Source organism: Copadichromis virginalis, linkage group LG20 (genome assembly GCF_057382275.1).
Source record: "Copadichromis virginalis isolate Kocher_CV1m ecotype Utaka linkage group LG20, C_Virginalis_male_GT1.1, whole genome shotgun sequence".
In the NCBI taxonomy this organism is placed as follows: domain Eukaryota; kingdom Metazoa; phylum Chordata; class Actinopteri; order Cichliformes; family Cichlidae; genus Copadichromis; species Copadichromis virginalis.
The window spans coordinates 9,326,682-9,340,880 of NC_140637.1; the positions used below are offsets into that span (position 1 = coordinate 9,326,682).

General features: G+C 38.6%; 1 protein-coding gene across 1 annotated transcript in view; it reads right to left on the reverse strand.

Annotated features, from left to right (window-relative positions):
* LOC146684324 (helicase ARIP4-like) overlaps nt 1-14,199 on the reverse strand; it is an 85,797-nt gene that overhangs the window by 51,554 nt on the left and 20,044 nt on the right. The window contains exon 2 of the mRNA XM_085444337.1: nt 10,031-10,188. Coding sequence (XP_085300463.1) covers nt 10,031-10,139 — 109 coding nt within the window. The 5' untranslated portion in view covers nt 10,140-10,188. The remainder of the gene's footprint in view (nt 1-10,030; nt 10,189-14,199) is intronic.

Here is a 14,199-nt window from a genome sequence, read left to right on the forward strand (position 1 = left end):
CTCGCGCTGCTCCGTGTGGCAAATCGAGCGCACCTCTCTGCATTTTGAACACGTGTCACAACAATTAAGAGGACCCAAGGGAAGCTCGGAAAGCTAAGCAGAAGTTATTTGGAGAGGAGAGTGACTACCGTTGGTTGAAAAGAGAGGTAAAAAAAACTTCAGTGGTGTGGAAACATTATGGGTTCGCGGAGTCAGACGTGGAACAAGTAGACATAGTGTGTAAACTTTGCTACAGTGTCGTAGCTGCACCACAGAGCAACACTGCAAAGTTCACTAAACATAGATGTTTACATTTTTCATTTATTTTTTATATTGCAACATTTGCACTGTTATCAGTATTTGCACACTATTTTATATTATTTTTTGACAATCTTTAAAGTCATTATTCAATACACTGTTATTGTTAAATAAATATCGTCAAATAATCGAGATCTCAATTTCAGTGAAAATAATCGTGATTATCATTTTTGCCATAATCGAGCAGCCCTACCTTCGAGTGACCTGAAAATGTAACTAGTGAAACTATCACAGTGGCCAGAAGAAAAGGTCTAATTATCACAAATCCAGCACGTAAAAACCTGCAAATACAATACTGCTTTAAACCAGTCTTGTTCATTCATTTGTGTTAATATCCAATCTTGACCCAGAGGCTGTTCTGAAGCTTTAAAAAAGAAAATCTGAAGAGACTTTTGCTTGTTGTCTCTACCAAACATGTTTCCACCGAAACAAATACTGAAATGTCGTTATATACCTGCCTATTAACAACAGCCTCTCTCCCCATCTGCCTCTCTTTGGTATGCTATGAAAACTGACTTTCCATCTCTCTCAAGCAATATTTATTTTTTACAATAAATTACCGTAATTCCCGGACTACAGAGCGCACCTGATTAAAAGCCGCATGCTCTAATTTTAGAAAGAAAATCAATTTTGTACTTGTACAGGCCGCACTGGATTTTAAGCCGTATGCGTTTCACTCGTAATATGAGATACTTACACAGAAATATTACACGTGAGGATTTTTAACGTTTAATTTAATCCGTAAGGTAACATAAACATGGCAACATAAACGTTATGGTAACATACAAAAATACATACTGCAAATGCTTCTTTTCCTCGAACAGTGTAGTATGTATGTATGTATGTATCAGTAACACACAAATTACGTTGCTTATGGTTTTTTTACGGAACAGTGCACAAACAACATTACAACGTCTCTTAACAACCGGTAAAAAATATATACCGTATATATACTACTTACCAATTTTATTGGTCTGCTGTTACCAGGCAAAATGTTTTTGGCCGCATGAAAAAAGAAATGCATTAGCCGCACGTCAGTATAAGCCGCAGTGTTCACAGTGTGGGAAAAAAGTAGCGGCTTATGACCCGAAAACTACGGTATATATTTAAATTATTATGTGTGTACTTTTGATTGAGTACTTTTATGTAAAATGATAATCTGTGTTGTTGTTGTTGACCAAAATAAATTTCACTTCACTTTTACATAGGGGAAGCATACTAGAATAAAAACTGCTAAATTAAAGCACAAATAGTTATTTTCATGGGCATTTAAACTCATGTAATGACTCCAAATGACACTTTTTTAAAAATACCACGCTGAAAGTGTAATATCCCAACTGTATGTGTGTTTTATGTGGTACCAGTGATGTGATCACCATAACAACCCAAACTTCTCCAGAAAGAAGACACATTATTCATCAGTTCATGCAGTCAAAAAAGCAAATTAAAAGTTAAAAAAAAAATTCATGTACATCAGAGATTTTTCACTAAGTTGCACAGAGTAGCTCAACAGTGAATTTCACCTAAAAATATATCAAGAATGAATCATTTCTGTGATCAATAACAACAACGACAAGTTTTGCCGATTAATTCTACACTCCATCTGTACATCGGTATTGACATATTTTCTGTTTAATAGTCCTGTGACGTGTTTATTAAACTCACACCCACTCTGTCATCCCTTTCTTTGTTCAGTGTTTGCTCAGTGTGTGCTGAACCAGTCACATGAATGGAGAAACTTTGTAGCAGCTGGTTGAAAGTAGATTTTCTTTTACATGCTTTAGAACTAATAATTAAATTATTAGTGTATGCAAGGATTAAAAACATAAAGCTATAAGGAGGACAAAGTTACACTAATTAGTTGAAGAGAAGAGACAAAAGCATAAAGATAAGAGTGTGAATAGGAGAAAACAGGGGAGGAAGAAGAAGAACAGGAGGAAAAAAGGGGATGTCAAACCTGGAGGAGTAAACTGTCACAACTATGAGGGGGCCGGCGTCCTGGTGACAGTTGTTATGGTAACTATGGGACAGACGCAGGAAGCAGCAGGGGGGGTGACGATGTCACAGGAGCAAAATAGACTTGCAAAGTGGGGAAGATAAACATGGAAATGTGTCTTCTCCATCAGACAGTTCTCCTGTGGGTCGATAGCCCGAACCAAGAAAGAACTGGATTACATCAGCTGCAAACACGCCACACATCCATTAGAGTCGGGATTGGACCGATCTGAGGTGCCGATCCGATATCGCACGACTAAAAGAAGACACTTTTTTAGGCAGGAGATAGATAATACACTAAAAGGTAACAAAAGATTTTCAGCTACATGAACATTGTCCATCCTAACCTACAACATACATGTACATACAACTCCAACTCGAAAACAAGTCACCTATGTTAAGGAGAGTCATGGTGACCTGTTGAGCACATGCTTTCAAGAGTATAAAAAGAAAGTCTTGTACATTCAGCTACAGCTTACAAACTCCAAACAAACTTGTTTTCACCCATCAGGACCTCCTAAGGTAACCTCACAAAGCCAGTTCTGTCGCCTTCGGCGTCTGCCAATTTTGCTGATATGCTGGGTCAGTTATACAAAGTGTTGCACAACTGTTGTGGTAAAATGTTTTATAAACCTGACCAAGCAGGGACGCGCAAAGACCTGAACCTCCTTTGGTGGATGATTAAGTGTCCATCATCATTGCCCTCTGCCTCACAAACACAGACACTCTTTCAGAGTCCATATTACTGCAGAGCTGCCATTACAGAGTCTAACAGAGTTCTGATGTAATTAGGACAACATGTACAGCCTCTGTGTGTGTGTGTGTGTGTGTGTGTGTGTGTGTGTGTGTTTTAGTTCTCTGCTGCTGCTCAGGCCCAAACATAACAAGCAATCTGTCACATTACAGGGTTATCCAACACTGACTCACAGTGATGAGAAGCCCAAAAAGGTCTCCACAGGCTGCAAACTTCGAGCACGATGCGCTTCTACCCACTCCCAGATCTCTGATTCCACAAGACAGACATGGCCATTCAAGGAATTATTAAAAGAGCTGAAGACCTGCAGAGATACAGTACTCACCACTACACGCCAAAAAGGAATTTCCCCACTGACCACCGGAATAAACGTTACATTTGTAAACAGAGCCAACTACATATAACATCTTCTTTACTTACTCACACTTACTTACTCACTCATTTAGACTGAGCAGAGCTGCGGCTGAGACTTAAGTGTAGTTTAACTGACCCAAGCTTGCTGTTGTTAAGCAACAGCAAGAATCTTGTTGAATGGTGCTTCAGGCTTTTGGAGGAAAAGAACAAAAAAAGGAAAAATTAATAGGCTCATTTACTTTCTGCTTGAGTGTAAGATGTGAATACTGATACACTGCTATAAACTGTGTAACTGGTAGCTTCATTTTCACTTAGCATATAAATACACAACAACAAAGCACAACAAATATTTAAATGGCTGTTTTTTAAAAACAAAATTCACAAAATTGGTTGGCGAGAGAAATTGCTTTTTAGTTAACAGCAACAACTAGGTGTAATGTACTAAGCTAAACTAAACTAACCACCTGAATTAACCAGTATGTGGATATGAAGCTCCCATAAAGCTTCTTACACTAAGGAAAAGGGCGATCGTGACTCAAAGAGTTGGGTGTTCGTCTTGTAACCGGAAGGTTGCCGGTTTGAGCCCCTGCTTGGACAGTCTCCGTCGTTGTGTCCGTGGGCAAGACACTTCACCTACCGCCTACTGGTGATGGCCAGAGGGGCCGATGGCGCGATATGGCAGCTTCGCTTCTGTCAGTCTGTCCCAGGGCAGCTGTGGCTACAACTGTAGCTTGCCTCCACCAGTGTGTGAATGTGAGAGTGAATGAATAGTGGAAATGTAAAGTGCTTTGAGGGCCCCGAAAAGCGCTATATAAATGCAATTGATTATTATTATTATTATTATTATTATTATTTTTGAACGAATAATTTTAAACACCTATTTTAAGGCATTCCGTGTGCTCACAGCCAACGTAATATCAATCCAAACAGTCTCATGTTAGCAAAGTGGGTGTTCAAGAAAGTCCAGTTTTGTAGGATACAGATATGACAGAGGTCTAATTCTCACTCTGCTTAAATCAAGAAAGATCATTTCTAAACTTTTAAAGATGACAAAAAAGGCATAAAAAATATGACATGATCACTTTGGGGGTTTTTTTGTTTTTGTTTTTTTAAACAGATGCTAGCTTTTGTTCTAAATTGACAAAATGTAAGAATTCAACAAATGTTACGGAAGATTTTGCACAGTACGAGTGAGTCTTGAGACGCCCCTTCATTAATTTATATTTTGCTTCCAAGGAACTCGACTTTGTTATTTTTGAAGTGGTCTTGAGCCACACTTCTCCAGGCTTTCAATGTTTTTCTTTCAACTAGAGATGGCACGATACCACTTTTTTATGTCCGATACCGATACCGATATCATAAATTTGGATATCTGCCGATACCGATATGAATCCGATATAGTGTTTTTTAATCAACAAAACTGTTTTTTAAATATCTTGTTGCATTTTGTATAAGTTCATACTCAAGTTTAAAACAACAACTACACTAAAGCTATTCTGTTATACCTGTATGCAAAAAAATATTTCATAGTTCAGCAATACTGATCAATCTAATAAACTTAAACCTACACCATCCTCCCTATTCTGGTATTTTAAAGAGTACTTAGCATAAATATTAAGCAACCTAACTAATAGGGTTCCAACTCCCAGCAACAACAAAAATAAATAAATAAAAAATAGGGAACCACCCCTCACGCGCCACCTCATGATGCTTAATCGACGTAATCAACCTTAATTTGATGCAGTGTGGAAAAAAATGCACAGAAATCAATTATTTTTCAAGAAATATTAAATAGATTCAACATCTTTCTTCAAAAAAATTGCAGACTGCACAGATGGTACCTTCCCAAAGGAAAAAGTACTGTAGCTTACTAGGGTATATATATTAGACTTAATAGTCACTATATACAGTAATTGACTTCTATTCATTTTACATCAAATTAAAACTTTGGGTGTCAGATAATTATTTATTAAAAGCTAGACATTTTAAATGAGAATAAGAAAGAAAAGTATGTCTTTGTGCCCACTTTTCCCTGTTAATGCCCTATCGGCCCCCCTGGCTAAACTTTGCTAGATCTGCCCCTGCACAGTTACCAGCGTCAGCTACGTAGAAAAAGATCCTGGAGTAGAAAGTAATATTAAATACATTCTAACAATAGCTGATCAAGCTTAAACGTGCTGCTGTTGTTCAGCCGCTGGTTTCCTCTTTCTGGTGCAAAGTAGGCCAAAAGCAAACTAGAGACACGGACTCGCGACAGAAAAGCCGATCAGCTGATCGTTAAGCAGTTTCATGATTAGCAGCAGGAGAGGCAGTCGCTTGTTAAGCTTAACGCAGGAATGCTTTACAAACATTCAGAGATGGACTTACACACTTGCTTTACTTCTCTCGGGATAACTTTGTCGGAGATGAAATGCCGGGTTGCTAGCGAAGCTCCAAATGCTATCCAGACCACCGACAGGTCCCGCATGCCACAGCCGCTCTATCACGTGATGCATACTGCTCCGACGTGCTAACGTTCTGAGGTGAGTTACGGCGTGTTGCAAGTTTTGTGAGGTGCTTTCGTGATATTTAATGGATCGGATTACATTTTTTATTTTTCTCCGATATCCGATCCAGTAATTTAGGTCAGTATCGGACCGATACCGATACGTAATATCGGATCGGTCCATCTCTACTTTCAACACTGGCTGCTTTTTCACTCATTTTAGGTCCAGTCCTTGTACATGACCATTTTCAGAGGAATTTTATTTTTTGTTTGTTTTTTTTAAAGCCACTTAAGACTGACCTATGAATCATTCAAGCATAAAAAAGTCACTGAACTCATCAGATAAACCGGTGTTGTGTCTACACAACAAAAAAATTTGAAAACCAGTTTTAACCTGTACCCCTTAGGGACTTGTTGCTAGCAGCCTGTTACAAAAGTGTACTTTAGTTGAATATAGGTAAAAGGCCAGTATGACAGGCACAAAATAGCATTTTTTAACCAACAAGGTTATTTCTAAAGAGCCAAAAACATGGTATATGATGAAGAGATGAACAGTAACTGACAGCCCTGTCCTTAAAAACAGGTCTAATGGAATGATGAATCCAAATGTGAAAATTTGGATTGGCTCCCCGGAGCCCAGGACTAAACACTACTGAAACAGTGTGTGACAGAGAACAGAACAAAAGGCAGAAACATTCAAAGAAGAGCTTTGAATGTCCTTCAAGAAACCTGGAGACCTATTCCTGAAAGAAATGACAAGAAAGCTGCCTAAGAGAGTTCAGGCTGTGCTGCAGTTAGTCATACAAATATTGATCTTCAAGCTCATTAGAATTGTACAAACTTTGCTTTTGCCGTATATACTGTATTTACATGACACTTGCACGTTTCAAAAAATCGCTGCATCTATTTCACATTCAGTTCTCTTCTGCTTATTCTTGTCAGGGTCGCGGAGGCTATCCCAGCTGTCTTAGTCTACGTCCACACTAGCCCGGATAAATTTGAAAACAGCGTTTTCATCTGAAAACGCTCTGCGTCCACACTATTGTTTTCAGTTGTTTTCACAGAGTTGTGCGTCCACATTGAAATGGCTGAAAATGCTTACGTTCCAGTACTGCACATGCGTAAAATGCAAGAAGATTCGGCCTGCCTCATTTCTGTCAGCCGTTTATTTACTTTCCGACAAAATGTTGAGGAAAAGCACCGAGTTTTTTAAATGGACTAACACTGAGGTGGAGTTGTTGCTCCAAGTAACACAAAAGTACAAAGTTGAATTTGAAGAAAAGCTATCTGGAGCATGTACAGACTGATATTAATCTTTAATAGGGCTGTCAAAATTGAGAGCAAACAAAACAAGTGCTGTATAATGCCCTCCGCTATCTTAGTTTAATTGGTCACATGACTGCATCACATATCTAAAATGTGTCATCGTTTCGAAAAGGCTCCGGGTTCGCTGCAAAAAACAAAACAAAAAAACCTGCCGTCTTTGGTCAGAAACCAAAGAAGGCAAAAAAAAAAACAAAGAGCAAAGGCACTCACAAGACAAGGAAGGAGACCTGTAGTGTAGTGTTTGTGTACACACACAGTGGGTACTTGGTTAGCTTTGAGTATGCTCAACTATACAGTCATTATGGTTGGATGGTAAATAAAAATGAAACTGAGACAAAAGGAGTCAACCACACACATTTACATGATCCCTTCCCTAATCTCATCCTTAACCTAAACCCAAGTCCTAACCATAAACTCAAAGGTAAGTCCCCACAAAAATCAAAGTCAAGCCCAGGCGCATCCTCTAATGACACACACACACACACACACACACACACACAAGCACATTAGAGAAAAAAGGAAAACGAAGAATTAAAATTCAAGGACACTGTGATTCCTTCAGTTAATCTCCCATTCTTTGTCTTTGCTTTTACAACAACAAATTAAGACGTCACATCAGTGAACAATGAGTTTTTAGATTTCGGTAGAAATCCTAAAACATGTAAATACTGCAGGGAAAAAACATTACAGTTTTTTACAGACGCTAGGACACATTTCTCAATACTTAGGTCACTTTTGCAAAACTCTTCACACAATCCTCCTAACTGACCGTCAGCTTGGCAAAGCAGTTTATTTCACATTCAAAATGCACTACAACTACCAAAACACTTCATTCAGGTCTCAAATAAACTCATTCTTCCAGAACACTAGCAAAGGTTGACAGCCGACAAACACACTTTGTCACCCACAAAACAATGACCTGAAAAACACTAACAACATGTAGCATTACATAGTGTTTTCTTGTGTAAAACAAGGACACATCTCTGTTTATAATTTCAATATATGTTACTGGAATGAATCAGACATCATGCAGAATTCGTTAATATTTGTTTATGTATTTTTATTTTTTTGCACTAAGTAATCCCAAAATACAAGAATTTGTATACACACCATCCACTGATACACATACAATAGTAATGCTAATCTACTCGGTCTTCTCCATTTGGCCACAGGTTCTCATCCACATCACATCTTATGTCATCTAGGGTAATACACCTAGGAAAGAATCTGCTGGCATGCCAGAATTGAAGGAGTTGAAAAATTGAAGGAGTAACACCTGTGTAGATGTTCATCTACAATGAGAATAAGCTGTGGCTGGTTAAACTGCATTTTTAGATTTAAAATATGTTTCAATAAAATATTGCTGTTGAATTTTGCTGTCTTTTCAAGTTTTGCATTGTGTTATTGTTTTGGCCATAAGTTTAACAGTTTTGAAAACAGTATGTAAGCACATGCAAAACGTCCTGTACGTACAAAGATTTTTGGCAGTTGTTGTGTCTGAGTGAGAAGATAATTCATGAAATTTGAGAGATGTAGTCATTGAATGCATTTTGTGCCAAAACAATGATAACTGGTCCTCAGTTTAGCCCACATAGACTTCTGTTGTGCTCACTGTGTGAGGAGTTTTGCAAACGTGACCTAAGTATTGAGAAATGTGTCCTAGCGTCTGTAAAAAACTGTAACTTTGCCCTTTGTGATGTCACTGAAGTTATCCAATCAAAGTTTAAATCATGCCTCCTACACACAAAACACACACACCTCTGCATTTAATAGAGCTAATAGATGATTCACCAGGTTATGTAACACATACTGGCAAAAGAAGAAATAAGAGAAGAGGTGGAGATGAGAGTTTGGTTTGTTTCCTGAGGGAGGACAGAACAGCAGAGGCTGCTGAGGAGAGCCGGTCTGGTCACATACAGAGAATAAAGCTGCTGGGTCACTTCAGTTATTTGGTGGCTTCCGCGAAAATGTGTCTGTTTACATGTGAGTTAGATGACAAAGCAGAGAAAGTAGCTGCTGTCATTTGTGTCAGATGTAGACTTGAATAACAAAAGAGAGAATTAAACTTTTCTCTGCCCACCCACAAACTCTGTTTGAGGCGGCATCGTCGTTAGATTCTGTTAAAAACTGCAAGTCATTATATTTATAGGTGACTTTCACAATCATGTAGATTCAGACGGCTCTGAAAGATGAGGCCACTTGAGCCTGGCTCCAAAAGTGAGTCAATCCCACTAGACTCCTCTGTTACAATGCTCCTATGTTACATAATAAATCATGTTTATAGCTACAGATTACTCTTTAAAGCTACTTTAGGGCTTCATAATAACTGCCCTGGGGCTTGTTTTTTGTTGCTTTTTTTGGGTAACTCAACTTTTTAAACTTAAAGGACCTACAATTACAGGCGTGGCCATTCAGACTGAAAACTGTAAAAACTTGAGGTTTATTGCTTTGACAAACAGTCTTTTAGTTTTATTAAATATAAACTGAATTATTTTACCCAGAAAAAAAAAATCTGTGAAATTTACTGAAGAATCTGCAGTCGTTTGTAATGTGCTCTTAATTCTTGATCAGTAAGGAATAAAAGCAAAATGCTTTCTTTTATCAAAGTTCCTCAGTCCACACACATTTCTTTTTTTTCACTTTACTCTTTTTTGGTAAAACGGCTTTTTGTACTTGTCATTTATAAATTCAGAGGATAATTTTGGTTTATTCAAATTGAAATAACCCATTGATCCTGAGCCCGACTCACTTGCATCTTTGTATAAGATGCAACAAAACACAGGCAGGTGAGATGGTCTTCATTCACTAACGTGACTCACCCAGCTGACCCTCATCTTCATCGTCTCGATAATTGTCTTCGTCCGCATCACTGATGTAGCAGATCTCTCTCTCCTTCCCATTGAACCACTCGATTTCATCATCAGACATCCTGACCTAAAAGGCCGCTGCTACCTCAGCATGGCCAGCAAATCTACACCTGAAATATAGAAAACACACAATAAACAACTATAAACACACACACACACAAACTGACAGAACACAGTTTTTAAGGAACAGAAAGTGATGGCTCTTTGCTCCTTGTGCCTCTCAGCACAGTTTGAAAAGGAAGATGTAAGGGATGATTGTTTTTAATCATCGACCTTCCTCGCTGCGTCACAACACAGGTCATTTTATGTTTTCTGAAATGTTCAAATCTACCTACAGCATTTTGTGCCCTAGTGACACACAACGTCATCAATCCTTTATATGTACAGACACACACACATTACACAGTACTAATAAACCATTAGATAAGAGATTATTTAGCTCTGTAATCAGCAGGTAGTTAAATCCTTTAAATGCCCTACCTGACTTTGTATCAGTCCAGTTTTCATCTGGTGCTTAAAAACACATATAAAGGGTAAAATCTGTCACACAATCTCAGAGTTTTCCAAAATATGGGATGTAACTTGGTCATTTTTATTCTCTGGTCAGGCAAAAAACAGCTCCTGGCTACTGATCAGAAGATTTCGAGATATCTTCCATTCTTCTAGAATAATCATGTTGTAATAAATAAAAATGTCTGCAGAAAATACAGCTTATTTCATGTCAGCCCAATAAATAAATAAATATAAAAAACTAGTGCCCCACTGTTTAAACCCTTTTAGCTACGTCCAGGAAAGGCAGGTAAGGGGCTCAAATACTAAAAAAATGCTGAACGATAAGAGAGTAAGGCTGCTCAATTCATCAAATTTTAATTTATGATCGAGCGATACTGAAAATGCATGCTTCGTTGATAGGATGCAAAACAGACGCAAATCAAGCGCTCCCTAAATCCTCGACTACGTGCCAATCACAGCCGTTACATCCAAGTTTGCAGTCTGGATGAACACTAAGTTAAAAGAAAGACAGACAAAAAAAATGTAAATGTCTGAAACAACTAAATAATCGTGATAATCATTTTGGCCATAATCATGTAGCCTTGAAAGAGAAGGTGTGGAAAAATACAATGTTATCTTAAAATCAGGCAATGAGAACATGGATTTAAATTTTCTAAGAAGACAGGATGTGAGCTTTTTAAGAGAGACATTATAAGGATCTTGACCTGCAAATGAAAGAAAGAACTACAGTGCAGACAGACAAAGCCAGTGAGAAAAAGCCACAAAGAGAGACATAAAGAGCTCTCTTTATCTCTCTGTAGGAGCGGGAGAAAAATTACACCAACGCTGCTCACAGGATCACAGAGCAGATGTGCCTTTCATTACCCGGCGTGGATCAGTAAAAGCAAAGTTTTGCTCTCTTTTTCCCCCTTTTTTTGTTTTACCGGTATATCAATATAATTCTGCTACAAACAAGAATATTTAACCCCTATGTAAAGTTTCACTGCCACAGATATGATCCTTACTGCAGAAATCTTGAGCAATATTATGAAAAAAAAAAAAAAAGGCTTCACAAAAGTGTTTGACCAGCAAAAATAGATCCTAAACCTGCATTTAGCTGCACAAGCTAAAACCATGACCTTTTTTCTCTATTGGATGAAGATGAAGGCTTTAAATAATGCGCGCGCCCACTTAGACGAGTCCAGACGCAGCATTATCACAGCAAGGCTCACTCTTGATCATCTGCCAGCTCACCTTGCATAACTTTACTCAGCACATTGCACAACAGGTAGCTCCAGCCAAGCCGACTTATTGGTCCCACAGGTCGATTTACCAGCTTCATAAAGCAAAGCTAAACATCATGGATTGGTTTGCTGGGCCTAAAAACCAGCAAGCAAAGAATTTGCTGATTTTTTCCCCCTAAATCTCTGATGGGAAAGACTGAAATTGCAGTGCAGTTGATTTGACAGCAGCACGGTGGAAACCACAGTGATCATCATCCTCTCATTGCATCTCATTCACTCGTGATCAGTCAAGAAATAAATGAAATCTACAGCTCATCTTCCCATGAAAGCTCCTCAAATCAGCTCAAGGACTCACACCGGCAGTCACAGCTGCACCACTGATGAAGACAGAAAATGCACTTTCCTGCTGAAACTTACAGACACACTTTATGGTTAACAGAAACCAGCATTAACAGTTGGTAGAGGATAGGATTTGACCTGAGGCCAAACATCCCACACGACCCCCCTCTCACTCGGACTTTCTAGTGACAATGCAACCAATATTCAATCTCTCACTCACACAGACACCATATACTCTTTCTACTTAATATTTCCCCTAAATAAAGGGCGTAAAGGGCATAATGCCTTTTTGTAATTAGCACAGCAAGTGACAATGTACCCATCTTCAATAGAGCAAGAGTTTATTTTCAGGTAATTTCAAAATTTGCTTCCTTTGCATAATTTTCTGTATAGAAGTATGTATGCATCAGAGACGACGACACAGTTGTTCCAAACTAACCACTGCTGGAAGATCACACTGCTGTTAAAATGAGAACAAGCATGCGGTACTTGGAGCAGAACACACCGTTTGTGCATCTACTCTATCAAAAAAAGACAGGATTCTGACGTGGAAAAGCCTGTGTCATGAGACTGCTAAAAGCATTACTTTTACGAAAGCCTCAGTCTGACAGCAATTTTAAGTGATTACGAACACTGAAGATGTTGTCTTCAGTACAGAAAAAAAGATTCTTTGAGTGTTAAAAGGTAAAATCATTAAAAGCAGAGTGTGAAGACCAGAAACAGAAAAAACGAATCACAAGAATCCAGAGCTGGAAAGAACATATAATTCTAATCTCAATCACAATTTTGGCTTCCCGTAATTAAAAGAGCATGATCGTGCAATATAAAAAATAAATTAAAAAAAGCATACTCTGCCAATAGAACAAGTAAAACGCTCCCTGAATAAGCGCCTGCATATGCCAATCACAGCTGTTCCCTGTACCATGCAGCCTGAGGTTTCCAGGCTGCATACAATTAAATTTAAATGCCTGGCACAGCAGAAGTCAAAGAGCTTGTCACTCCAAGCAGATCACCCTCTGTTGTTTGGAAATACTTTGGATTTAGTGCAACTGATGTTAACCAGGAAGAAATCATATGCAGAGAGTGCTGTGGAGGTGTGTCTGCAAGGCAAAGCAACACAAATAACTTATTCAACCATGTGAAAAAAAAAAACACACACACCACAAACTGCGGTATAATTAATGCATGAAGGCCAAGAACACAGGGCAATGCTTGCTAATGTGATTTTATCCAACATCTACTCAGATCTCCATAAAAGTGAGCCTCTGCAGCATGTCAGGGTATACATCCACAGAGACACGGTGAGTAACGAAGGCTTCGGGTAAGTGTTCAACATACTGGGCGAAAGACGTGTCACCACCTCCGGTTTTTCTAAAGTCTGTGAGCCTTTTTTTCCAGATAGTGCTGCCTTGGATTTAGTAGCATTCTGCAATGGCATATTTATTTTTTAGTTATCCTATATTCTGAGCACAATTGTATTCATTTTAAATTCAAAAGATCTATTCACATCAATCCATGCAGGTACAATGAATTGAGTAAGACTTTATACTTTGCTTCTAAGCGATGCCCTAAAGGTCGAGTGAATAAATGCTTCATTTGTTGGCAAAGATGTTTTAATTTACTGTAGCAGAGCGTAAAAGTGAAAGCACTGCCCTGTTGATTTCATTTAGAGTCAAATTTAGCTTTTTTCCCACCATCCCATCTTTCTTCTAAGAGCTGCATTGAATCTGGGTGAACAACGAGGACCAGAATTACTTTGCTCATAGACTCGTAGGTGTTCTGTTCATGTGACAGTGCAATATACCACATTTTTGGCACTAAAACCAATGAGTAGCTGTGATAATAATCCATCTAGCCATCCACTGATCTTCTCCCACATCCACTCCAGGTTTGCAGTGGGACTGGAGCCTATCAGAGCCGTCATAGGGCAAGATGCAGGGTACGCCCTGGGTGCGTTGTCAGTCTGTTGCAGAGCTTACACAGAGAGTCAGACAACCATTTACACCTACACCAAATTCATAATCACAAATTACACTAACATGCATG